Raw genomic sequence first — 25,973 nt, 5'->3', positions numbered from 1 at the left:
CTGATTCATGTCAACTCATGCGTTGGGTAACATGCAAGAAAACATTCCACCTTAAAAGCTGTGTTAGTAGCAGTGGCATAAGGTAGTTACGATGGGCCCCAGTGCATGCTATTATGCACATATTGTCCGTCACATGATCAAAGACTTGACATTGGATGACATCAACGTACATATTAACCAGCAATCATCAGTGCATATTTGTATATAACAAAAAATACCAGAGAAAATAAGATAAGAAACAAGATAATATTTTGTTATAGATGCTATTGACTATTTTACAGTTGGGTTTGCCTTTTTCAAGGGCATATATAGCAAATGGCACTGTTTTTATTCAATGAGAGTTCTTTTTGAACACGTGTATTTTTTCTTTTGTAGGGCCCATTCTCCACACAACACATTGTTGGAGGGCCCACTCTCTCTATGGGCCCCCCACCTCACAGGCCCTGGTGCAACCACAATGCCTGCACTGTCTATATTTACGCCCCTGGTTAGTAGTCTATAAGCAGCACAGTGAATCAAAAAACATTTTTCTCAGCTAGCTGACTGTAAACTACTAATGATGAGAAGGAAGCAAAACATCCTTTCATTGCGTTGGGTAATATGTGTCTGCTTGCCACAGTAGAACAGTGGTTATATAACCTACATAACAAGCCACAACTTCACCATAGTTGCACTACACCCCTGGTATTGGGTAAAAATAAGGGAAGTTTATTAATAAAGTTTGGAAGGTGTATTCTACAAAAGTGTTATCACATTATCAGACTTCCCGTAAAAGGCCACACACTTTGTGTTATTTTAAATTAGTGTAATTGTCACATTTTTCAAATAGTAAATCTTTCCAATATTATTGTATCACGCATTTTACATGTGCTAATTTATATTACAATAAATTATGTTGCAGAATAAAATATATTGTATTATAAAGTTTTGTTATTTCTTTCTGTTCAGGTTTTACAGTCCCATCTCCTAGACACTAAGTTTAGTTACAACTTGTTTGAAACATAATGAGGGAAATGTAATGCAGAGCAAATTACATTTTTATTAACATCATAAAGAAATTGTTGCTAATTAAGTACCTGGCAAGCTGCAAAAATGTTCACACAATATTCAATGACAGCGTATTTCGTTTTCCACCAAAATACACAATCCTGTACTACAGTATCCAGTTATATTGACTACAGCATTATTATTTTTTTTACATTTGTTATTAACATTTAACTGAAAACACGAATTTTCTCTTAACTTAGCATAAGTGCTTTTGTTACCTTAAAGGGCCAGTGTGTAAAATGGGTTGAAAACCGTTGAAAACAGTGACATCAGTGGTCAAATTCTAGATTGCAGGGCTCACTCGCTCACCCCTCCCGTCGGGTAAATGACGGTGGCCTCGTAGGGACAAAAAGCCTTGCGCAGACATGAGTTTTTCAGGAGTAGGTCTATCTAGCGACGACGTGAATGTTTATTTAGAAATCTAAAACATGTTACAATATTGTAATGAATCCCTCACGAGCAGGAGACCAGAGGAGCGTTCGGGAAAAAGGCCCGTTTATTTGAGCACTCCAAAAACTCCGGTAACACTCCAGGGGGTAAAAGACTCCGTCCCAAACTCTGACTCTTCTAGCGTAACACACACACTCCATACACACATTCTCGTTTACGATACCTAGCGGGCACCCCCTCCCCTCTCTGCTCCGCAAATCTCCAGCCCGCACACTGACTGACAGCGTAGTCTGTAAACAGAGCTCAGCTGTTTATTTAGCCTAGCAATATCTCCGGACTATAGTAGCTGCAATGGACGACTTTGAACGCGATTTTGAAGAGTTTCTTGTAGCGGACACAGACCCAGAGCCATACCTGTTTGAGCCGGAGCATACAGATGAGGAACTTGGATACTGAGCGGGCGAGACGAGAGGCTGAATCCTCCGCTCCCATTTTGGTGCACAGAATGGGATTCGGTGCTACCATCATTGGGAGATATCACCAGGAGGAAAAGCGCCGCAGAGAGTGCATCACAAGGAGTGAAGTTGCGTCTTCTTTTCCTCGCAGATGACGGTTCGGATTCATTCTCTCCTGTTGCGTGGTAAGTGTGGTCCATTCACAAACTTTATAACTAAAAAAAACTTTCCACTACTCTCTATCGACGAACTACTAACACTCTCTGCTGTTTCCTCCTCCTTCTTCCTTCCTTCCGCTGTCTTCGTTGGTTTATTTATACACGTGAAACGCATTCTCTGGCTGGCTGGATTGTCCACTCGGGCTGCCTTACATACATGGCGGTGCAAGATGGCGACCTCTCTAAAGCAAGGCTCTTGCTATATATATATATATATATATATATATAAGCATAATTATAAGGCTACGAAAGCCAAACAAATTTTATTTCATAGCGATTATACACTTATATAAACATATTAATAGGTAGAATATTCAGATTCAGATTCAGATTTGACAATAAACCATGCCAAATATTACACACTGGCCCTTTAACCTAAGACAGAGTCTGGATGCCAACCTAGGAAACTGGTGTCAAGGTTCAGCACTTGGTACACTCGCCATCCTCCTTGCAAAGCCTATGCAGTACATAAAGGTTGTGTTTTGTTACCTGAAAGAAACACTGTCTCTGAAAATAATCCAGGCAGTGATTACGATGCCACAAAAACATAATTAAAAACATAATTTTTCTAGGAGACAGGGTTGGGTTTTAAGGTGTTTTAAGAGGACTGAAGGTTGTTTGAATTGAATTTGTAATTTTGGGCCACACAAATAAAACAAACTTGATAAAATTTACTTCTTGTTTAAAACAGAATACAAAAATGGTAAAAAAAAAAAAAAAAAAAAAATAGTCCACACTCAGTCAGTGTGAAAGTGCAGATTATACTTTACAGATTTTATTTTACTTGATCATTTTTGTCACATGTTAGAGATTCAAATTTTCTCCAGACTCTAATGATTTAAAGTGTGACTCTAAATAAGGCCTATGGGCCCTTCAAGGTTCCATTTGATGTTTAAATCACATTCATGCAATCATAACATTTAGCCATGAAGCTTACAGCGCTGGACACACTTCCTTCACATCAAACGGCCCTCTACACTTAATTGGAACTCCGTAAATGATATTTCATTTAGTTATGGTCGCAGAGGAGCGTTGCAATGACTGTGTCAGCTGCTGAGTGTGTGCCACTGCACATGAGCAAACATATGCATACTTCATGTGTGCACCCTCGACATTAGAAGCAGCAGGGCCCTGGATGAGCTTCCCAGGTGACCCAGAAGACTGCAGCAAGTGTGTCAATGTCAGTTTGATTAACTCTAATACCGGGGCTTTTGGCACATGTGGTCAGGTTAATGAAACTCAGTGAGAAGGCACTTTTTCCTGGTTCCCTCCCCGCCAGGAAGCTGCGGGTGATGGGATGAGGTTCAGCAACTCGCTCCCTCTCTCCCTCAGTGGCCCCTCTCTCCACCAACGGGACAGTCTGATACCCTCTTTAGGCACCGAAGCCGCTGAGATGTATTACTCATCCACCTCCACATCCCTCCTTCTCAATCACGACCCCACTCAATTTATATTCTACTAAATAGATAATCAGTTTGGTTGTGTTTACTAATGTAAAAGCCTAAATGTAAAGTTTGGATAAGCTCTTCCTGGTAATCTATTTAGATTTAATGATATCTCCGGAAATCTTTTTATTCTATGGATGCACCTCTGAATGGGTTGAATCCTGGAAACTTCCAGCAATAGAAATCCCACCAATAAAAAGCTTTCTTTAAACACACAGAATTTAGTTAAGGTTTTTTTAAGGATTGCCAAGGTTATCATGACACCAGCTCTTCAAAACCCCAAAGTGTTTCTCCTTGCTCTCTCTTTCTTCGCTGACACAGAAGTAGGGCACACCGGAGAATGAGCAGCACAATTGGGAGGCATCCTGTCGCTTTAAGAGGGGGACCCATCTAATCTCTCCCTATCCACTCAGGCCCTGGATTTATAAATTTCCTGCAATCTCGATTTTCAAAGCCGTCTTGATTTTGAGTGTGTGTGTGTGTGTGTATGTGTGTGTCTGCTTGTGAGAGAGGAAGTGTAGGACTGGCAAGAGGTACTATTGGGGGGTTGTGGTTTGTTTGTGCTGTCCTTTAGAAAAAGAGCTTACGAGTTCAGCAGAAGAAACGCGGGGAGCTAATGTGAAGATTTAGGACTTTCTCCGAGGCTTGGCCTCGTCTAAGCTCTGTTTGCTTGAGCCGTTTGTGGGGTCCTGCTCACACTAAACCCAGATTAATATTCCCCCCATATCCAACCAGCCCAGACACCGGCTCCCGGCCTCGCTGTCCTCCACCCCCCCTCTCTCTTCCCTGCCTTTTCTGGCCGTGATCGTCTCCCTTCCCTAATCCAAGTCCGCTGCCTCTCATCTCGCTCTTTATCTCGTCTAAGTAAGCACCTTTCTCATGGCTTCTTTCCATGAGGGGAAGCAGCAGGAGGAGCGTAAATATGTTTTCCCCAAGCCCTCCTCATTGCTCACTGACCTCTGTGAGGTGTTATTATCAGAGTGACTGCTAAGCTCTGAGATTGCTTTTAGCCAGGTTCACCAGGGGAGAGTAAGGCTGGCTTTAAATGGCTCTGTATTGGTTTACATGCCACCCAATGAACACATAAAGGATGGGTACTTATTGTATTAGGCAAATATTTCACCCATTAACACACTAATATACCCAAGTTAATGGAGACAGAATTTCTGTTTACCTCCTGAACAGACAAGTGGAAATGCTAAAGACGTGTCTTTGACTTGTCATTCATTTTTACTTTTGTTTGAAGGCACTGTAATTTTTGCATATGCATCTTGCAAAATAATGCAAGGGGTACTTTTTCAGTGGGAATGAACAAGCTGTGATCCAAACTTCTCACATCTTGTCTAATCAGGTCTAGTAAGTCATAAATGTTTTTATACTCTGAAAATGTCACAGTTATTTCTATCCAATACAATAGAAATACCTGATAATAAAGGCCCAATCCCAATCCACCCCCGCCTCTTATCACTTAACCCTCCCTTTTGCATGTTCACGTCCAGGGGTAGGGTGTCCTGACTCTTGTTGGGGCATAGCCCCCCAGGAATGAGTCCTAAATCTCAGAAATGAGTTAGCATTTTTGTACTCCCAGTTCCTTCGTCTCAAAGTCAGTGTTTTTTTTGAGTGGGTGTTTGGCTAGATGCCTGAAATAAGGTCTGTGATTAACACAAGCTAAAGAGACGTTCACGTTTTGTTCTGCAACATAAAAAACATCAGTAAGAACCCCACTTGTGAATTTGAAAGCTTTTACGCGGCTTAAAAAAGGCAGTTGCTAACAAGTGGCTAAATGAGACTATAGAACGTCATTGCGCCAGACACGGCTCCACAGCTTCATTGTAATAGGGATGTTACGTAATGCGACCGTGATTTAGTTTGTTTATAGTCTAACATTAGCTTTTTACTTCTGCTGAATGCATTTAGGATTCAAAAATCAAGAAAGTGGTATTCATTTGTTAAAATTATCTTGCTAAACAAAATGTGTACCATAAATGTTTGTTTGACACAGAGCTTATTTTAAACAATAATCCTAAACCCAATAGAAAAATCCCATAGGCTTTTTGATGAAGGAACAACAGAGATGCTAACTTTCGCACTGGCCTACAGAGAAACATCACCCCTACAGCTCTCTATAGAGGGGTAGGGTGAAGTGTACGGGCAGGTAGCTGTGCAAGCAACAAAAGAAACCAACAAATGTATTTCTCCTTAAGAAAGATTTAAAGATTATGATAACCATTGTATTATCTTAGTTTACTATCGTTTCATATTATGGTCCTTTTCTCTATAACAGGCATAACAAAAGAAATCGCTAGTATGCCAGTGTCTCTGTAGATAACAAAATAGCCAGCTAGCACTACAATAATTATTATTGATTTGTGCTCGGCAGTCCCACATTTTGACATATTTACATGTTGCATTCCCCATATGACACCCAAAATTTAACTCAAATCCAGCAGCAAAGTTGCTGCACTTGTTACCACTCCTCTGATATCAGTGCAACCTGGCAGGGTAGGTGCACGGGCTGTTAACGTTAGCCTACATAGCACCACTAGTTGCCTGGTAATGAAGCAGTCTTCTTTTTTATTTGGTACCTTGTTTGATTGATAATTGCGTGACACATAATTTGTGAATGAGTTGTGACAACCCTGACAACCACAAAAGGATGCCTATAGTCCAGGAAAGAGAAATCACCACTGCAGAAGACGACATTTTCGCAATGTCCGGCCACACTCGTCACGTCTGTTTATGTAAACGGCAGCATACTGATAATGTATCAGGGTCTTGCAGGCTTGTCCCATTTCATAGGGGAAGTTTCCAACTGCTGAGTGGCAAATAAAAATGAGAGATAAGGATAAATATGAAATGAGATAGGGCCCAAATGTCAGCCTTAAAAAGTAGCCATAGCAAATCAACACCTTTCCCACACTCAATACAAAATGTGCACAGAAGCATCATTTATTTCAGTACTTGTTGGAGTTGTATTGGATTGATTTACAGTGTTTTAACAGTCCTGTTATTTTTGTCCACATACTGTCACTTGCCAACCTCACTGATGAAGAAAAGGCATTTAAAAATGACATGAAAAATGAAAATATATTTTTGCACTTAAACGCAACTAACACTCTATTATTGCACACTGATAAACTGTGAGAGCAGCAGAATTAAAGCCACAACACAGAAATGCATCACAAGCAGCAGGCCAATGGCAACAGTAAGACTATTACTGCTTCCTGCTGCACTTCCCTGCTGCTGGTTTCCCAGACTCTCTCACAAGATTGTCACCAAAAGCCTCTTCTTCACTCTTTTTTGTTGTTTTTCCTCCCTTTCTTGTTCCCTTTCTCCCATCTGGATCAAGGCTGAGAGAAGAATAACAAATGCATTTTGAGCCGAGAGAAAAGGGGGATGAATTTGGCGTGCTAAACAGGCAGGCTAAACCCATTACCTAAGTGTTCTTTATCTTCCCATATGCTTTTGTTGTTTAATCAGCTTTGTATCTCTCCAAATCCTGGATTGAGATAACAAACAAATGGATGAGCTCAATGTGCAGAGTAAGAAAGCCTTTTTGCTGGCACCTCAAATGCCAAAAGACTATCCCGGTGCTGCGCAGTGGTCAGAGCAGAAAACACAAGTGGGTCAGATTCTCTGATGTTTGGACCAGACCAACATCCAGCTCTCCCTAAAATTACCTCCTTTACCTCCTCCCTGTTGTAAGCGAATGGACCCAGAGAGAGAGAGAGAGGGGAAGGGGGAGTAAAGCTGGAGCTCACAGATTTGCAATCTTCAGCCACGATTTCTCTCTGCTTCTTCTACATAAGAAAAGGAGGATTCTAGATTATCTCTGGCACTCAAAGCCAGAGAGAGTTGAAGACTCACTGAATTCAGAGAGGACTTTACTGCCAATGTGGTTGTACAATAGCCACAATCGTTATCAGATTTACTTTGGGGTTTCTTAAAATATGGTTGGTGTCTGTTGCTGCTATATTCTGACCACAAAGATCTAAAGGTGACAGTGAAGTTAGTCAGAGTGACTTATTATGTTGCTTTATTTATTTAGTTAACAGGCTTTCTTTACATCTTTATATTTTCAGAACATATTGTGGTGAGTAACTATGGTAATTCATTTTGAAGTGAGCCTTAAATGACACATCTTAAAGCCTCTATATCATCAACTTCTATCTGTCATATAGGTCGATTAAACAATTACAATAATTATCTAAATATACAACCCATTCTCAGTCGCCGAAATCCGGCTATTAGTCACTGACTTCCGATGACACCGATAAAAAAAGCCATCCTTTCACGTCGGCTGGTCGCTGCTATTGTTTAACCGTGCCCGACAGCATCAGGGTGAAACACAGCGGGACAACAACAACAGTTAAGGCGGCAGAAGTCGGAGTAGTGTGGGCAGGAGGGGTGGTGGATGGGTCCAGCAACCACCGACTTTCACCCAGGAGGCCGCTGTTCGCCTCCTATAAAACTGTAAAGTCAAACTCTGTGTTTTAGTTGCCTAAACCCAACCATGTGCATGTGTTGTTGAAGGGAAAAAAACCATCAATTCGCGGTCACAGATCACATGATATTTTTTTTTCTTGGTACTTGCAGTTGTAAGTTTGACATTCACTCTACTTTCAGATTTAAGTTGCTACATGCCTCACTAGACAAGACAAGACCTGACTCTGACCACTTTAAAGTCAAAGCTAAAAATTGTCCAACTTTGCACTGCATAGTCTACACCAGCGGTTCCCAACTGGTCCAGCCACGGGGTCCAGATTTGTCCTTAGTTAGTCATTAGTTTGAGGTCCACAGAGTTTAATACATTCAGTGTCATACTTGTGTTTGGCCATGTCAGATCTAGTTTGCTGTCTCTGTCAAGTAACTGTCCATTGGTCACTCATTCTACAGCAGGAAATGGCATTTCAAAATAAAAAGCTCTGTGCCGGAAATTCACTGTACTTCAAAAATAAAGTGTGTTTCTTACAAACTTGACACATTGGCGAGTCACTTGCGCTCCATTCAGAATGAACCCATGACTCCATTTTGGATCGTGACCCACCAGGTGGGAACCACTGCTCTACACAATTATTGTTTTTTATTTAATTTAATTGAACATCTAAATGTGGGAGTATTTCATGTGCTCTCTTTTTATTTATTTATTTATTTTTTTTTTTTACTTTTATTTCCACTTGGTTTAAACTGCACAAGGTTATACTTTTTAAATGTTGTATCTCTGGTATCACTTGCCAGCACTTTGCACTTTAAAAATTATAAATCTTTTTTTTATTACTCTGTAAAGCACATTGAATTGCCCTGGTGAATGAAATGTGCTACATAAATAAAATTGCCTTGCCTTGCTGATGTTCTTGTTTGTCTGCTGTTTGGTGCTGGGCAAATAGTGTAAAGTTGGTTATTAAAGCTTTTTCATTGAAAATAATTGCCTGCTGCCGCCAAAAACAACTCTGTGAGCGGAGAGGGTGAACTAAAACAATGAAGTTGAGTACATAAAACCAAAACAGTGAGCTGAAAATGCTCAAACACTCTGTAGAGCTGAGAGGAACTGCATCAGCGGGTTCATCACCATGACCAACTCCTTACACATTACACATTGTTAATTAGAAATATTGATTATGGTCACTTGAAATGGACTTCGTATGTGCTTTTTGTTGTACAGTCATCTAAGACATTGTTCCAGGGTTTTATTCATCTCAGTCTTTGGCCTTTTGCTGAAATCATACTCAATCTATTATGTCTAAGATTGCTAATTTCAAAACCTGAATTTGTATCACTATTAATTTTGTACTAACATTTACCTTCACACATAAAAAGTTTGTGTAAATCAGTTTCAAACTTCAATTCCATCATAAGTACAGTCATCTTCAGGATTCAACATGCTGTTGAAAACAATTCACCAACTATCAAAAGCAGCACGAAACATATTGCATCACTTGTCAAAGTGTTGAGAGTGCAGAAGTTCCTGAAGTGACACCTAAACTCATCATTGACGGAAAAAAGCAAACACGCACAGACACAATTCTGTTCAGACCAGAGGAAGTGATGATAAGAGTGGGTGCAGGCGACCTCAATGTGCATCTCACAGTTGAATTCCCCCAGGGTAGAGGGGCTCATCGCCCCTTCGTGTTCCCCCCATCAGCTACACACCCCTGCAATACACACACTGACACACACATACACACAGTCTGGGAATGCTGGGGAAAATAGCCCTCATTTATTATTGCCACACTCCCTCGTCTCGTCCCCTCGGTTCAGCGGGTGCGCCGCCAAAGCACGTCTTCCACCACCAATGTCACACAATTACCTCTTAACTGCTCAAACAAATAGAGCGACCCAGAGAGTGACATCAAATCAAAACTGTCACAGGTGATTGAGTCTAGTCATCAAGGCGGCCCGCCCGCTACCTGTCAGGAGAGTGAGGGAATGAAAGGAAGAGGGAGAGAACAGGGAGAATGTGATAGCAGCTTTATAATAGACCCCTAATAATGTATAAACACCCCCACTCTTTTTTTCTTTTTTTTTGCTCCACTCATATTAAAGTTGGGCACAGAGTGCACGATGCCCTCCTTTTCAGCCGCTCCGCTCCCTCTCGGGACTCAGGATGGAGAGAAATGGGTGTGAATGGAGTAATGATAGGGAAAATGATAGAGAGGAGATTGAAATTTCCATCCTCTCTGAACCATGCCGGCTCTGCTCCTGAAAAGACATTGGCTGCTAATGGGGTTAGATCACACGCATGAGAGTTTGAGGCCTGAGTGATGTTGGCTGTTGATACTCTCGACACCAAAAAAAACAACACTTTGAAGAGGAAAACTCCCTTAAGGTTTGGGCATAAAGTGATAGTCCCCAGATTCCGGCAAACTGTTTAGATTGCACTCTGCACAGGAAGTCACATGTGGATCCAGACAGCGACTGGTCTCGTGTAGCTGTGATACAGAGGACGCAAACAGGCGCATCAGAGATAGACAAAAAACAAAACAGAGAAATAAAGAGCGCGAGCAAAGGGTTGAGCAAGAGCAAGCCAAGGGGACATTAGGGACATGATGATGTTGTCAGTGTCTGATGTAAATTGGAGAATGACACAGTCAACAGACACGGCTGGCTGCTCACCGCGGCAACACGCCAGGGCCGTGACACTGACAAATGGAATATTTCAAAGGACTTAATCAGAGGAAATGGGGTTTGGTCTGCAGGTGACACAAGTCCCGCTCCAGCGCTCACAAAAAGAAAACTGATTGCCTGCCTTGAAACCCCCACCATCTCTCTATTTCTCTGTGTGTGTGTCTGTCTCTCTGCCGCCTATCTGACTCTCACTGTTTCCCTGTCCCCACTCGCCTCAGCCACTCCAATACAAGTGGGGGGTTTACCATGAGCATGTAGTTCAATTAGATTCAATCAGAGATAGCCTGTGAGAGACGTGCCGATAAAGTCGATGCAGAACTACAGTATACGGTAGACTGTATCGTTCTGCAGAACTTTATCTCTGTATAGTTCGTAGACAGTATGAGTGGCTGCATTTAAACAAAAAAGTCCAAAAAGGAACTCCGTATCTTAGCAAAGGTTTGAAAGGACCCTTTGAGTGTGTATTTAAGAAATGCATAACATCTCTGATCCAATGAGAAAAGGATGGGGGAGTACGTTGCTTCCAGTTTAGATGAACCTATAACCGCGTGGGTTTTATTTGGTAAGATAGCACGGGATTCCTTCAAAGTTAGACCAAAAAGTTTGCAGACTGAGTTGGGGTCCAATTGGGTTTCAAACGTCTCGCTTAAAGTTTTAAAAATACGTATCCAAAAGGTGGAGAGGTTTGGACATAACCAAAACATATGCGTTATAAACCACAGTATTAAATGAATGAAAATTTCAATTGATGATGGTGTAAGACAAACAGTCGGGGGGGGGGGGGGGGCATTAAAGTTATTACAATTTATCCTGAGGAGAACATGAATGTCTGTACCAAAGTTCATGTCAATCCATCCAACAATTGTAGATATATTTTAACTCAAACCACATATGTGAACTTCATAGTGGGGCTAGTGGAAAATTCTAGGAATCTAGGAATAATGAATGTCTGTGCTACAGTTAGTGCAAGAGCATCAAGTATTTGGATTAATCCTCTGAGGACTATGAATATCTGCACCAAATTTCATGACTATCAATCCAATAGCTGTTGATACATCTTACCAAAAAACAAAAATGTCAACTTCATGGTGACACTGGGCATCGATATATAATACCTTTATATTGACTAACATAATCCTGTATCAAGTAGAATCGAAATGTCTCTAGTCAAACAATACTCCGGAGCTCTCCTCTCAGTGAACAGTCAGTTCAATGCTGCCCATTAAAGCTTGAGCTAACACAACAGTAGCTGTTACACAGTCTCAACAAACTCATTACAACACTGAAACAGCTTAACACTATCGTAAAAACCAGGTGGCGAGGTGGCATTGACTGTGTGGTGCTAACAGTTAGCCCTGTCACTGTGTGTGCAGCCAGCGGACTCTCACAACTGTCCTCAGCATGGAGCTCACACTCTCACAGCAGCTACAACCCATACAGTCTGTGATGTGGTGAAGCTGAGCAAGGTATATTTGATGGAGTTTGTAGTTAAGCGTGCTGAGATGCCATGAAAATGAAAGTATGGCTACACTGCACACCACTCCATTCACATTGTGGGTAGTAAATGGAGTACTCTACTTGCTTTGGTATCATTGTGAGGGTACTGGAATTGTTACTGCTATCAATAAAAACAATACTCAAGCCCTACTAGGCATCCTCTGGGGACCATGAATGTCTGCACAAAAGATTTATCCAAACGTTGCTAAGATATTTCAGTCTGGAGTAAAGTCATCCATCCCTGGAGCCTCTAGCATGGCCATGAAGAAAAGTCAACACCTACAGTGTTGTATACTGTCATGTACTTCATAGTACAATGCTAACATAGTAATAAAGCATGCACAATAACACTGTCTGTACACACTTTGCTCATCTCACTGCACCGCAGGTCACCACACAGAGCTAGATCAACAGTGATAGATCTCCCTGCTTATAACCCGAGGAGAGGTGGGGGCATCCTGGTCGATGCAGGGGAAGGACAACAAGAGGAGGGGGGAACAACATTAGTAATGACGGATGAGGAGATGAAAAGAACACCTCCAGGAAGAAAGTTAAGTTTATTTAACTTTGTGCAGCCTGCTTCATTGTGTGAGTAAAACAAGAATAGAGTTAGTCCTGAAGATTTCAGAGTTCAGTGACAACAAGCAGGACTCTCCTGCTGGTAATTAGCCTTGTTCAAAACTGCCACCCGGAAAGTAGCAGCAAAACCCCAAAAAACTGAAATCCATCTCCTAACTCCTTTATTTTCAGGGCCAGGCATGGCAGTGCCACCAGAAGCTGCTTGCATCTATGAGATTGGTGATTTGGTGCCTCAAGTCCAGTAGCCCCACGCCGGGTATGAATCACGGCAAGGGGCCGCTGCCCTGTCGCAGCGGCTACAGATCAATGATAATTACCACCTTGACATGAGTACGCTTATTACTGAACAGGATCAGGGACAGGGGCCCGAGCTGTGGTGGCCGTAGGGCCCGATCGATACTCCAGGAATAATGGCTCTCTGGGGCCCTAGATTGGACTTTGCCACTAAACAAGCCATTACAGCCGCACGCATGACAGCTTAGGTCTAGATATGCGTCCTAACTCTCCTTCTCCTGGAGGCCTCTCTCTTAGAGCCCGCCTCACTATGGCTCCCACATGCCTCAGTACTCAATCTTGTCATGGGCTGTTATGGGCAGGCGAGACACATGCCTCTGGCTTTGAGACGTGTTAACCAGAAGTGAGTGATTGGGGGAAGCATGCTGCTACAACACAATGTGCTCCTGTGCAACACGCCGGTGAAAGGGGCCTTGCAATGTGACCTGATGATTGCCACTGAGTATAAAGATCAAACACAGCTGTAGCCGTGTGTGTACACATGAACGTACACACAAACAAAACGCACACAAAAGCAAGCACATCAATGCGTCTAAGCGATGCTGATCCGTCTATGGCAGCCCTCATCTTCTTTTCTCTTTGATTTTTACCATTTCCCTCCTCCAGATCCCTTGTTTTTTTCCCTCTCCTTTTTTAATCCGGTCATACCTGTAATCGGGCTCTGCGACAGGAAACTTCAGAGAATCAATTAGTCCTCGCCTCATCCGGGAGCCAAGACGATTCCTCTCGACTTGAGCCGCAAACTCCTTCTATCAGGAGTCATTCTGCCTGCCTAACACCCAGACTCCTCTCTCCTGAGCCCGGATAGGTTTGACTCTAAGCCTCTAAAACGTTGACAACCCAAAGCGCCTTTCTCTCGGCAAGCCCTAACCGCCTGCCTCACCCCGGCCCCTTCTCCTCTTTCTAAGAGTCGTTGCTGCTAAATAAAGAAGGATTTGTTTTTCTTCCACGGCAGAACTGTGATAATGATGCCGCGTTACAGTGTTTCATCCACAATTTAATAAACAGTCCCTTTTAAAAGAACTAAAACTACATCTTGCACCAAAGCTTGATAAGAGTGGCTGGGAGAGGAGAAGCTGGTGACTCTGGCCTCTCTTTGTCCCCGCAAAGTTAACCACTAAAGAGGCAGCATTGTGGACGGTGTTGTTTTTAAATGCCGCCACATGGCACAAAAGGAAACCTGGGACTCTTCTGCTGGCTACAGCAGGCCCTCGAGTGGAGTCTGGAACAAACAGAACATTGAGGGGTCAGATTTAATCCCCCCGCCCCTGCCTTTTGTATTCAGATTAAAGACTAAGGAGGATTTGCAGGAGCCTGGAGTCTCTTGTTAAAAGACTGTGTTCTCCACTTAACCTGCAATTTACCTGTCACTTAAGCCCGCTGCAGCGATCATCCACACCTCTGGTAGTGAAAGGGGCTGTGATTTTGCTGTGTTTTTTTTTTCTTTCTCACAACTCCAAAGAAAGGCTTTATGTTCACTTGAGCATAATGAATTCCCTGACAGATGCTGATTACAGCAGCAGCAGTTTGTGAAAGATACTTAACACTTTTGGAATAAACAGACTGCCACTACACACGCGCGCGCACACACACACACACACACACACACACACACACACACACACACACACGTCTTCCTCTAATAAATGAGAAATCACTGCTTGACCAGTCAGACTGTTCTGATGAGGTTGAACTCAGTGTGTATTCTCCAGAGTGCCGTGAGAGAGATGCCTGCAGGACACGGAGCCGAAACATATTGTGAAGCCTCTTGACTTGATTTGTATTGCCAACCCTCCTCATCTGCTCTACTGAAAAAATCCTGCCATGGAAACCTGACCTTCTTTTTCCCTCCATAACCCTCTCACAGTGGCCAAGCGTGATTCATCTCCCCCAAACCAAGTCAGGGGAGTGAATGAAACTGCCGCCATCATTCTACCCGACCTCATCCATTTCATCCTCTCTTGTGAGTTGTCCTACCCTGCTCTGGACGGCCATAACGCCCCTCTAAATCTTCCTCCTGAACAGAGCTCGCTAGGTCCACGGCGGCAGTAAAGTGGACCATTCGTTTTCACAGCACAGCCAAAAGGAGTAATGGGAGTGATGTTGAGACATTATCAGTCACTTACTGGCTGACAAAGCTCTGTGAGCTGCCCCTTTAAAAAAAAAAAGCATGTGCAGATGCCCACCAAACAACCGCACAGCTCTTGATGGAGCTTTACACAAGTCTTTGATACGTCCCTTAATCTCCACTAAACTATCCCACTGGTTTTAACACCCTTACGCATTAGCCTATGTCTTATAACTTAAGAGTTTATCGTTACGCGCTAAATTTAGACGCCCTTTCTTAAGACTCAAGGCAGCTCGGGAGCTGTGTGCATACAGCGTGCAAAATTATAAACCTTCTGGAACTCTCATTGTTTTAGGAATCAGTACCTTCTGCTGTTGAGCCATAACAGATTAAAACAGTTTGGAGGAACAATCAGCTGGATGGAGGAGATAATTTTTCACTTGGTTTGTGTGGACGCTCAAATCAAAAGAAAGCAAAACTCTTTCGATAAGCCCGAAGTGGAGGGCAGGGCCAAAAACAGAAGTCATGCTGAAACCCTCTTCTTGATTTCTTTGTGTTAAAGAAGATCGCTGTCTGCTGTGCTTTATTTTTAGAACATATCCCCGTCCTCCTCCTACTTTTCTCTCCTTTTCCACGTCCCTTCTTATCCCCCTCTCAGCCGAGTCTGTTCTCTCTGGTGCCCGTGAGACTTGTCGTCTTTATTCTGGAGGAACCCACCTGTCTGCCTGCACATCAAACCCATCCCCGGTGGGCTTCTGTGTTAAATTCCAAAGTTAAAACCCATTACTGAGCTATCAGCCCGCTCATAATGCTGTCTAATGACCTCATTTCCCTAAGTGTTCGCCCCGTCAGTCACCAGAGGCCCTGTCAGCTCAGCCGCCCATGTCCGAGGGTCCCGGCTGCTCTGAGGCATCACCGCCACCGCCGCCGCGCGCACCTCTTCTCAGCCCGTCCTCATCAAAAACAGGATAGAACGCTCAATCTCTGAAAACATGTCAAGGCAAAGTGACTGGGGATACAGGGGGTAAGAGACTTTGGAATGAAAGTGCCGGGTATTTCATTTACCATATCCACTCTATTAGTCAGAGCGGCACAGTCAATCAGGGGCCCATTTTGATTCGAGGGGAGTCAGGGGAGGGAGAATTGGGACACGGCAAAATGGCTGACGGTCACGGCGTGGCTATTCCAGCTCAGCCCAAATCAGTTTGAGGAGTTGGTGTGTATAAAATGGATTATTACCATTCGGATCCAAAACGTCACCGCCTGTCCTTGTTAGCCGAGGAGGCCCGCACTGAGCATGTGCACGGAGGAGAAGTGACGAGAGGGGACGAGAGGGTCGTAGTCGTGTGTTCGTGCATGTGTGCTGTCTGCTCACTGTCTCCTCCCCAGGTCTCCCAGCGTACCTTTCTGTGAAATCATTTGGTAAATATGGAAAGGGGCCCCTAGGCCACACAGGCCTGGCCCCTCTTTAGGAGTGGATAATTGACTCCTTTTCCTCCTTGATAATTCATTGCTTGCATATGCCAGCTAATACATCAGCTGAAAACTGCCATGGCCCTCATCTCCCCTGACACACTCTCTCTCTCTCTCACACACACACACACACACACACACACACACACATCACCCAGAGGAATGAGCGACTGTGGAGAGCATAAAAAATGGGGATGACAAATGGGAGCACTTCTAGATCTATGAATGAATTATGTCTTCTAAATACCTTGAGCAGAGGCAACTGTCAGCCGGCATCTATACTAATCTGGGACAAAATATGACCAGCTCCGCATTAAAAAGGAGGGAGCAGGGCTGCTAGAGAATGAGGCGAGAAATGAACGAGCAATCAGGCCATTAAAATGTGGTGTCTGATTCAGCTTTGGTGGACATTTGCACATTTATCATGAGATGGAAATATCCTCCCCCTTTTGTCATTTTAATACAGCCCCTTCCATTGAAATAGATTAGGATTATTCCAACAGGACAGAGATATCATTTGTTTTACAATAGCCGAGTCAGCACTCACAACAGTCATTAGGAATTAGATCAAGCCGGCTGCTGTTTGGAGGGACACTTTGCAAACTGAAAAGACGGATAAAATTAATGGCACTTCACTTCAAGAGGTGGGATGTTAAACGCCTGTTCTACCCGACAACAGAGGTGGGACAGAAAGACAAATGGCTTATACAACACGCCAGGGCAAACTGTATACGAGGCGGGCCGGTGTATAGGAAGTTCAGCGTGCATGAAGCACATGGGGTCACTCACCTGGTGATGATTATGTTCACAGAGGAGGTCAAAGACACTGTAACCTTGCTATTGTTCTATCTTTTGAATATCTGGGAGTGTAGTGTATTACCTGTGGGAAATGTATTTTTCAGGCGACGGTTCAGAGACGACCTGGCTGTGGTTCGGGGCCGCAGGAGGATCACTGCATCCCTCTGAAACTCAGTGAGCTGCAGGCAGGAGGAGGCGCCAAGGACGGTGCAGCGCAGCCGGGCACTTTGAACAAGCGCAGTTAGAGGCCGTGGTGCGTTCAAGGTCCAAATACTTTGGATGTGGAGAAATACAAATTCAGAAAACTGATACAGCCAACCAGAAATAAGGAAATAAGCAAAATTTACACTGCTTTAAAGAGTTAATTGTGTCACAGGAACATAAGATCAAGGCACAAATACAAAATCCATATAATTACATACCAAAACAATAACATGTAAGGATAACACTGTGGTGGTTTGTGAAAGGTCAATATTCTGAGATACTATATGGTCATTTCTTCATAGCCTGCTTGAAAATGTTCTCTGCTTCAACCAGTTTAAGATATTGGCACATTATTCCACTGAACGATAAATCTAAAAGGGATGTGTTTGTCTCTGAAGTGATTAAAGCAGATGTACATATATTTGGGGACCTCATTATGAACAATTTTATGTGTAAGTCCCAACTTGATTTCTAAGCGTCTTCTATCAATGGGAAGCCAATTAAGTGTACAAGTTTAATAAATCTCGAGTGTTATCTTACATCTTCTATTCCTATTAAGAATTGTTACAGATATTCATAAGACACAAAAACACAGTTTTATCCATAAAAAAGTTCATGACCTTATCAGTTCTAAAAAATAAATAATAAAACTGCATCTACTCCTTCACCCTCATTAATTTTTTTTTAATCCTTTTAAGAATATGCAAATATTTTCATTTCAAAAGTCCAGCAACTACTGGATTTCTACTACTTTACTCCACTGACAGGTCCATTCTCATTATGTCCACTGTGGGTTTTAACACCACATTCATAGTAGTAGAATTAAGGGCGAGACACCCTCCGCAATATTTAGAGCATGTGCATTTGCAACTGCTACCACCCCCAGCACCATCATCAACACCACTAAATAAAAATATGAAAGTAGCAGACTTTTATTTTGACAAAGTTAAAGACATTTATACCAAAACTGATGCTTAAAGGGGAAAAATGGTGCATAGAACTAGGAAATTAATATGAAATTAAGTGTCTGATGCTTTAAATTTTCTGGTAGAGGAAACTTCACCTCCCCAAATGTTGAAACAAAACCTACACCCTGGATCACACTTCTATAAAGTACATGTTGCTTAGCAAACCAGTTGTGATGTCACAAAATCATACTGCACACACAGGTCTTAAACTCAGATTTAAGGTGAGCACAGAGACACTTTCCTCCTTCAGCAGATGAGTGTGAAAACAGCCCTCTAGTGCGCACAGGCTACATTATTATGTAGGCCTACAGTGGAGCTCAAACATGTGAAGTAACACAGGGGGGCTTTAAATCTGCACTTTCTATGAACGACTCTACTCTCAGCTGCCAGTTTTTAAGTACATTTAACTGTCTAATACAGCAGCCCTGCTATGATACTGAGAAGTGTCTTTAATTTTGATAATGTGTCCATTTCATATCAATGAGGATGGCATAATATTATAAATATCTGTTAGTATAACGCAACACAAAACAGCAACAGCTTAGTAAACTGTAACTGAGTGTGATTTCCAGAGAGATTTAAAGGACCAAAGCACGACAGATTGCATGGTCGGGTAGAAGAGTGAAGCTTTTGGAGAGTATTATAAGTGCTGGGCTGGAGTTTGTCATCATTTCTAATTAAATATGAATTAATATAATATCAGAGCCGAAGACTGAATCAAAACAAACCCAGTAAGTGGTCTTACCGTGAAGTGAAAACGACCATCTTCACCTGGCGTGGAAACACTATGTGAATGGCGACACTGCCCTCTAGTGGCCGAAATGTAGACAGTCAAATACATGAACATTTTCCTGCTGTTTAAATTTGGAGATAATCTCTTTATTAATGCGTCCTTATTTATGTAACATGTGAAGAAAACAGGAGATATTATGCAACTTTAACTTAATATAAAAATCAAGATTTATAATGAATGCAGACTCAAGATAGAGGAAATAAGAGGATGTGTCTTAAAACATTTCTTATCTGACTTCCTGTTGTCTTGATTAAATTATTTCAAAGCACCAGGCAACAGGAGTGATATGTGTTTTATTACTTTACAAGACTACTTCAGAGGTAGTCCTCTTGTACTTCACGAGCACTAATAAGACCTATTATCCTCTCCACAAGGTGGAGTTATAACACTTCATCTCTCTCAATGGAGCTGAATTGTTTTTTAAATTGTTCTTTCCCCCAGGAATAATCACTTATTGAGCTGCTGCATGTGATTCCAGTTCACTGTGCGCTCACTCCTCATCATAATGGCAGCCATTTGCATAAAACTAACAGCCTCAGCCTCAGCCTTTTGTGAATCATTCAACTCTCACTGACACTCACATGTGATTATGAGCCTTCAGCTTCACTATCACTATTGAATACACAAATTATTACTTTAATGAACGGGGTGGAATAACATACAGATTGCTGCGCAAATTACAGCCATTTTATGCATTTGTCAATTATCACAGGCAGTTTTCTCTGACATTAATGGGTGGGGAATCATGTAATGAGTATGAGGAACAACAGAGAGCAAGATGCTGTGAGACTTCACCATGGTGAAACAGATTCAAGGATTATGGTTTGTTCACAGGAAACATGAACACACACAATATTTTTATACACATAGTCTTTGTTTCCTGATCATTACATAACAAACATGACTTTCTTACTGTTTTGGTCAAATGATTTCATGTTGCCGATAAAATAAGCCACATCAATGTGAATAATGGCTGTGTGTGTTGGTGTTAGAGGAGAGAAGGGATTCCCACAGAACAGGGGTGTCAAATTTATTTCAGTTCACGGGCCACATACGGTTTGATTTGATTAGAGGTGGGTCGGGGCAGTAAAACCATTGCATAATAGCCTATAAATAACAACAGCTCAGAATGTTTTCAACAATATTTCTCAGTTTTTTCCACATTCAGTCAGTCGACTACTCGCTGTCATTACATGTGCATTTTCCCATACATTCCCACTCCTGTGTCGTAATCCTGGCATCACCACACCAAACTAAACTAAAGTGGTTGGGATGGAAAAGCGTCTGAAGCAGCACTTTACACAAAAAAACCTACTCAATGTTTAACTTGCTCCTGAAACCTGGCACCTCATAGCCTTTATAAGTGCTATTAGGTGTGCACGGTCATCCAGTGGGTCGGATTAGACCCTTTGGTGGGCCAGTTCTGGCCTGACACCCCTGCCATAGAGTCTAAGACCAGCAGACACTGGTCAGGACCTCAGTTTGGTGGGTGATGCTCTCCGATAGAGTAATTTTTAATTTTTCCCTTTTATTATTTTTGCTTGGAAAACCCTGTAAAACTTTCTCCACTAATGTATTAAACAAATTCAAGTAACTGTCAAAGTCATTTTATTTTTATGCAGAAGTAAATCATGCTGTGCTTGTGTTCGCTTATGTATGAATTATGTACATTTTATATTTTCATAAACTGAAAGATTGCAGAGCCCACCAACACGCTGAGCACATCACGTATTTTTTCTCATCTTTGTATTTTTTACCCTTAATCCTTGAAAATCTTTTTTTTCTATTTCTTATTTTACTTTTATTCTTATTATTTATTGCACATGATTATTTTAATTCAGCCTCCAAAAGATGCCTCTCTGCACACATTGTTTAAGCAGGTGATAATATTGCAGTGTTGAATCTTTTGTGTCTAATCATAGTGAGATGAATTGAAAGCAAACACATAATCAATCAGTCCTTTGTGTGATTGTAACCATGGGCGATGCATCAGAATACTAACGTCTCTAAGTGTTTGAACAAACTGTCACAAACAGTTGAAATGTAAACTGTTGACTTATTCCTAAAATAATCCTTTATCAAGTATTTCAAGTACTGCAAGAGTCCTGCATCCACCTGTCAATCTGCATTCACCTGCTGTTGAGATGGCAAAGGTGAGAAAGAGTTATATTTTTCTATTTGTATTGTTGGTTAAAACTTAACAAATAATTTATTTTCAAGTCAAAAATGTAACTTCTGATTGTCAGACTTTCCCCATCAGTAAGCTTGAGAGGTGGATGCAAAATGTTTTTGCATTTTTTCCCTCTAAAAATATGAGGAGGATGAGTTCACAGACATTTCCAACCCTCTGTAGCCTCGTTGTTCATGCAGTAAACCAGAGGAAGATTCCCACCCTGTCCTCTCTGAGAGGCCACCTGCAATTCTTCACCTGGGTGCCAAACTGAGGACCTAGCGACTTAGCGGAGGTGTTGACCTACGTCCCCCACAAGCTGTCCGCAGCAATGCTGGAGACTTTGTGTGGAAATCCTTCCTTTACGATGACCCCAGTGACCCCACTGGTCTGAGACTGGTCCTGAGGAGGGTTCCAGCGTCCCGTTCAGCACAGGAAGACACGACATGTCCCAGCAGAGAAAGCAAGCAGTGAGATGGACAATGCATCTTCTTCTTCTTCCTATGCAGATGAAGAGCTGGAGAGCGAAGATGAACTTTATCACTGAAAGCAATGCTTGATTTTATAACCGAATGTCTGTTACACCTCAAACAGTAAATGCACAAACCCTGAATTAATGTAGTGAACAAGGTTCTCCAAGTGTGTCATTATTACTGGACCTGACACTGATCACATTGAAGTAAACACTCAGGTTCTTGATACCTAACTTTAATACAAGAAATGGTAAAGATTTTCCTCATAAATTGGTATCAGTTGTGAGAGGTTAAAATCACAGTTTCAATACAGTGAAGAAATAAAGATGCTGGGACAACCTCCAGCTCACCTGGTATAGTGAGTGCCCAGTATAGGCTGAGGCCTTTGCAGTGGCCTGGGTTCGTTTCTGACCCACGCCCTTTGCTGTACGTCATCAACCAGTTAACATGATTTCGGTTCAGTAAAGGTATGCAACTGACTTTTGTATGGCATGATAAGATGGTAAAAATATCAACTATGGCAAAACAAAAGTGAATATAAATGATTACAGGGATTCCAGATACATCGATATTTAAAAATACCATTTTAAATGTAGGTAAACATTTAAATATTTGAGGGTGAGGGAGCTATATTTAATACCTATGCTTTCAAAAATCCTTAGAGAACTCTTTCATCCAAAAAGAGTTATTTGGCTAAAAAGGATATTTAATTGAAATGAAGTTAAATTGTTAACTCACCTCCAATTACCTGCCAATCCTACTCATTCCTGGTCAACCCATCCTGCTTTGTTTGTCTCAGATTTCTCTAACCAACCCTTCCTGTCCCTTCTCTTCATCCATCATCCTCCCTTCTTCATACCTACCAGCATTCCTGCATCCTCTCTTCCCTTCTCCCCTCATCTCTTCTTATTAAGTCTGGTGCGTACCTCTCCCATGTCTCATTCTAGGTACTGTCTGGGGGCCTGTAATCAGCTCAGGTGGAAAAACGCCTGAGATGGAACCCCCACACTGAGTCTCCCCTCACTTACATCCATTCACCAGTTCTCAACAGCTAACACCTCCTAAATTATAATTAAACATTTAAATGACATATTGTTGTGGCCGGGGTCTCGCTAGTGAAATCTTAGTTGTACAAAGCATAAATGTAGATTTCAAGAGGATGCAGGGGACACCTTCCCCTCAATATTTATGTGCATTGCCGAATTTAAGACTTTTCCACCACATACTGATGCAGAAAAATTCACCAGAATACAGGAAATTAAGAGTCTGACACTCAAAACTTCCTGTGGGAGGACCCCAAATCCCCTGGTTCACATGTCCCCCCCTCAGATTTGACACACAACCTGTGCCATGGCTATGAAGAACCCTTGAAAAACTCTTTCCTCAGGTTCAAATGGCTCTGGGTAGAACCTCAGATCTTCAGGGAGAACTCTTGAAACCTTCATTTCTACAAGTGTCTCATTCATATATGTCTTTAAGGGAAATTCACTTACACTGGAGACTTAAGTAAATTATCATCAGTGTAAAAATGGCTCTGTTACAGCAACCTGCAACTCCACACTAAACTAATCTCACCATGACATCCGTCAGGGCAACATGACCTTATTAATACACTTTACTGAAATGAGTCGAGGTTGCCGAGACATGTCATCCTAGTTATAGAAACACCATCACTGGATAACTAAACACACCGTCACTGCCTGTACGTAGCCATTATATATATATCTTTATTTCAGACTCAGGGTCCATAGTGAGACATACATGGACACAACAGCAAACATATAACATAGAATACCATTCATTACATAATAATGAATGAATAACATTCATTCATAAGGCAAGAGCAGCAGGCTGTGGATGCTCTGTTATCTTTTCCAGTGGTTGACTTGTGTGCAGGGGATCACACTGTGTGTCTTGCTGTGTTTGTGGACAGCAGATGTATAATGATGAGTAAACAGGGCTCTGGCCTTTTCCAGCAGCTGTTGAGTCAGATGCCAAGTGATGGGCAACTTGTCAGGAAGGAGGTGTTTGCACTGCCGCAGCTGGCTTTTCTCAGATAACGAAGGATTTATCTTTCCAAGCCATATACCTTCCTTACACACACTGTCGTGTATCTTTTTATGGTTTTGTGTCTGTTAACTGATTGTTAATTTCTAGATCCTCACCAAGCTATTTGAACAGAAACACACTTAAATAACAATTCAGCTTGAAACATACAGGTGCCACTGACATGTATTGACATCTGCAGTAACATGACAAATATGGAGCTACAACTTTACATACACATTCACTGACTGTTCTTGAATATCCATCATGACACAACACAACTCACTGCAGCGGATGCAAGCATTTAAAAGCAAAAATTCTAACAGTTCTGTCAAAGTGTGTGGGGGAGAAAACAGTGACTGAAATTTACCAGGCTTACGCAGGAACAGCTTTCATGACTCAGAAAAGCTTGGCTGGACATCTGCTTTCCCAACGTAGGTTGATAAGTGCTAACCACAGTGGATCCACATGAATGCGGGATTATCTGTCTTAACTGGATGTTTAATACAATGAGAAGTATACAAACAGGCACTTGGATTAAGGTATCATCTCCTGTTACTGTTTGTGTTGTGGGAATATAACGTGCATCCTGGGACTGAGCTAAACATTCAACAGCATAACACAGCGAATAAGTTACAATCAGGGAAGTTTTCACAGTTTAGAATCTGACAATCTGCTCGTCATTCTATCTGTAGTCTTCTTTTTAAACATGCCAATCAGTGTTGGCAATCACACTAAACATTTCCATCGTGTAAACATCAAAACACTGAAGCAAACAGCCGGGCTGCAGAGGAGAGTCCACGCTACGTAGACGAAGTGTTCAGAGCAGGCAGCATCTGTGTGGCAGTGATGGCCTTGCTGTCAGAGGTCAAGGTGGTGTTATCTCCAGTGACACCTATGTCAGACATCTCTGACACGTGCAGCTTACCGGCTCCATCCTGGCAGCCAGCAAGCGGAGGAGCAGCATCACCCCCGTGGCTGGAGCTGGACTTGTGAGAGGTGGAGGGGGAGTTGGTGGGGCTGAGCTGGACAGCGGTGGTGTCCTGCAGCGTGTGCTCACTGGTCTCCATCTCAAACGCTGCTGTCCCCATTCGCATCAGCCCCCACTTCTCGCCTCCTTTGGCCGTGCGGGCCATGTGGGCTGGGGGCCTCCTGCTGACCACGCAGCACGCTGTGAAGAAGGCCAGGGCTATCAATAGAAGGAGAGGCCCGATGATGATGGGGGGGTTGCCAGTAGGGACGAAGGTGCCAAAGGCAAAGGCTCCCACCAGGGTGATGTTGATGCCAGCCAGCATGATGCACAGGCCACAGGCGCAGCACAGGGCCGGGGAGGGAAGGCTCTGGTGCCCCAGGGCCCGCTGCTTGGGGACCTTCTTGGAGGCAGATGGTCTGGAGGTTTTGTCAGGTAGCACCATGTCTCATGGAGAGCTCTGTGAGACCCTGAGATGATGGAGATCAGATGACTGACTGATCACTGGGTTCATCACTTTACAGAGATGAGGAGGAAGGGGCTGAAGAGGAAGAGCAAATTAGATATATTTCAGAGGTTGTATAGCTTTTATACACTTTAAATCTTTTTCTAATATTAATTATTTCACTATAAATCCAAAGGTAATTCCTAAAATGCTACTACTGAGAAGGAGTTCCACATGCAAACAGAAATAAACAACGCAATGCAATGCACGCAGAGCAATAACTAATAATACTGTCATTAAACCCTCACTGCTGGTCACGCTTCCAGGCGTGCAGACAATTTGCACCAAGAAAACCCGAAAACAACCACACAGCAACATTTACAGCACCATTCTCAGAGTCACCTACCTTAGATCAGACCCATAAACCTTCTTCCCGTTTTGTTGTCTTTGGTATGTCCATCATGTTGTGCAGGAGTCGCGGAGTTGGAGGAGATCACTCCCTCCAGCAAGTGAAC

At 42.5% G+C, this 25,973-nt stretch overlaps 1 protein-coding gene across 1 annotated transcript; it reads right to left on the bottom strand.

Moving 5' to 3' along the window:
- Positions 1-23,712: 23,712 nt before the first annotated feature.
- On the bottom strand, positions 23,713-25,973 carry LOC117254408 (transmembrane protein 275-like). The gene is made up of 2 exons (XM_033622712.2): positions 25,865-25,973; positions 23,713-25,554 (listed from the first exon to the last, which is right to left on the bottom strand). Exon 2 carries the CDS (start codon positions 25,456-25,458, stop codon positions 24,847-24,849), a length of 612 nt encoding a protein of 203 aa, XP_033478603.1. The 5' UTR covers positions 25,459-25,554; positions 25,865-25,973; the 3' UTR covers positions 23,713-24,846.

The sequence above is a fragment of the Epinephelus lanceolatus genome, chromosome 6 (assembly GCF_041903045.1).
Source record: "Epinephelus lanceolatus isolate andai-2023 chromosome 6, ASM4190304v1, whole genome shotgun sequence".
NCBI lineage: Eukaryota > Metazoa > Chordata > Actinopteri > Perciformes > Serranidae > Epinephelus > Epinephelus lanceolatus.
The sequence above is the reverse complement of the archived record's forward strand: the minus strand, read 5'-3'. Positions and strand labels throughout refer to the sequence as shown.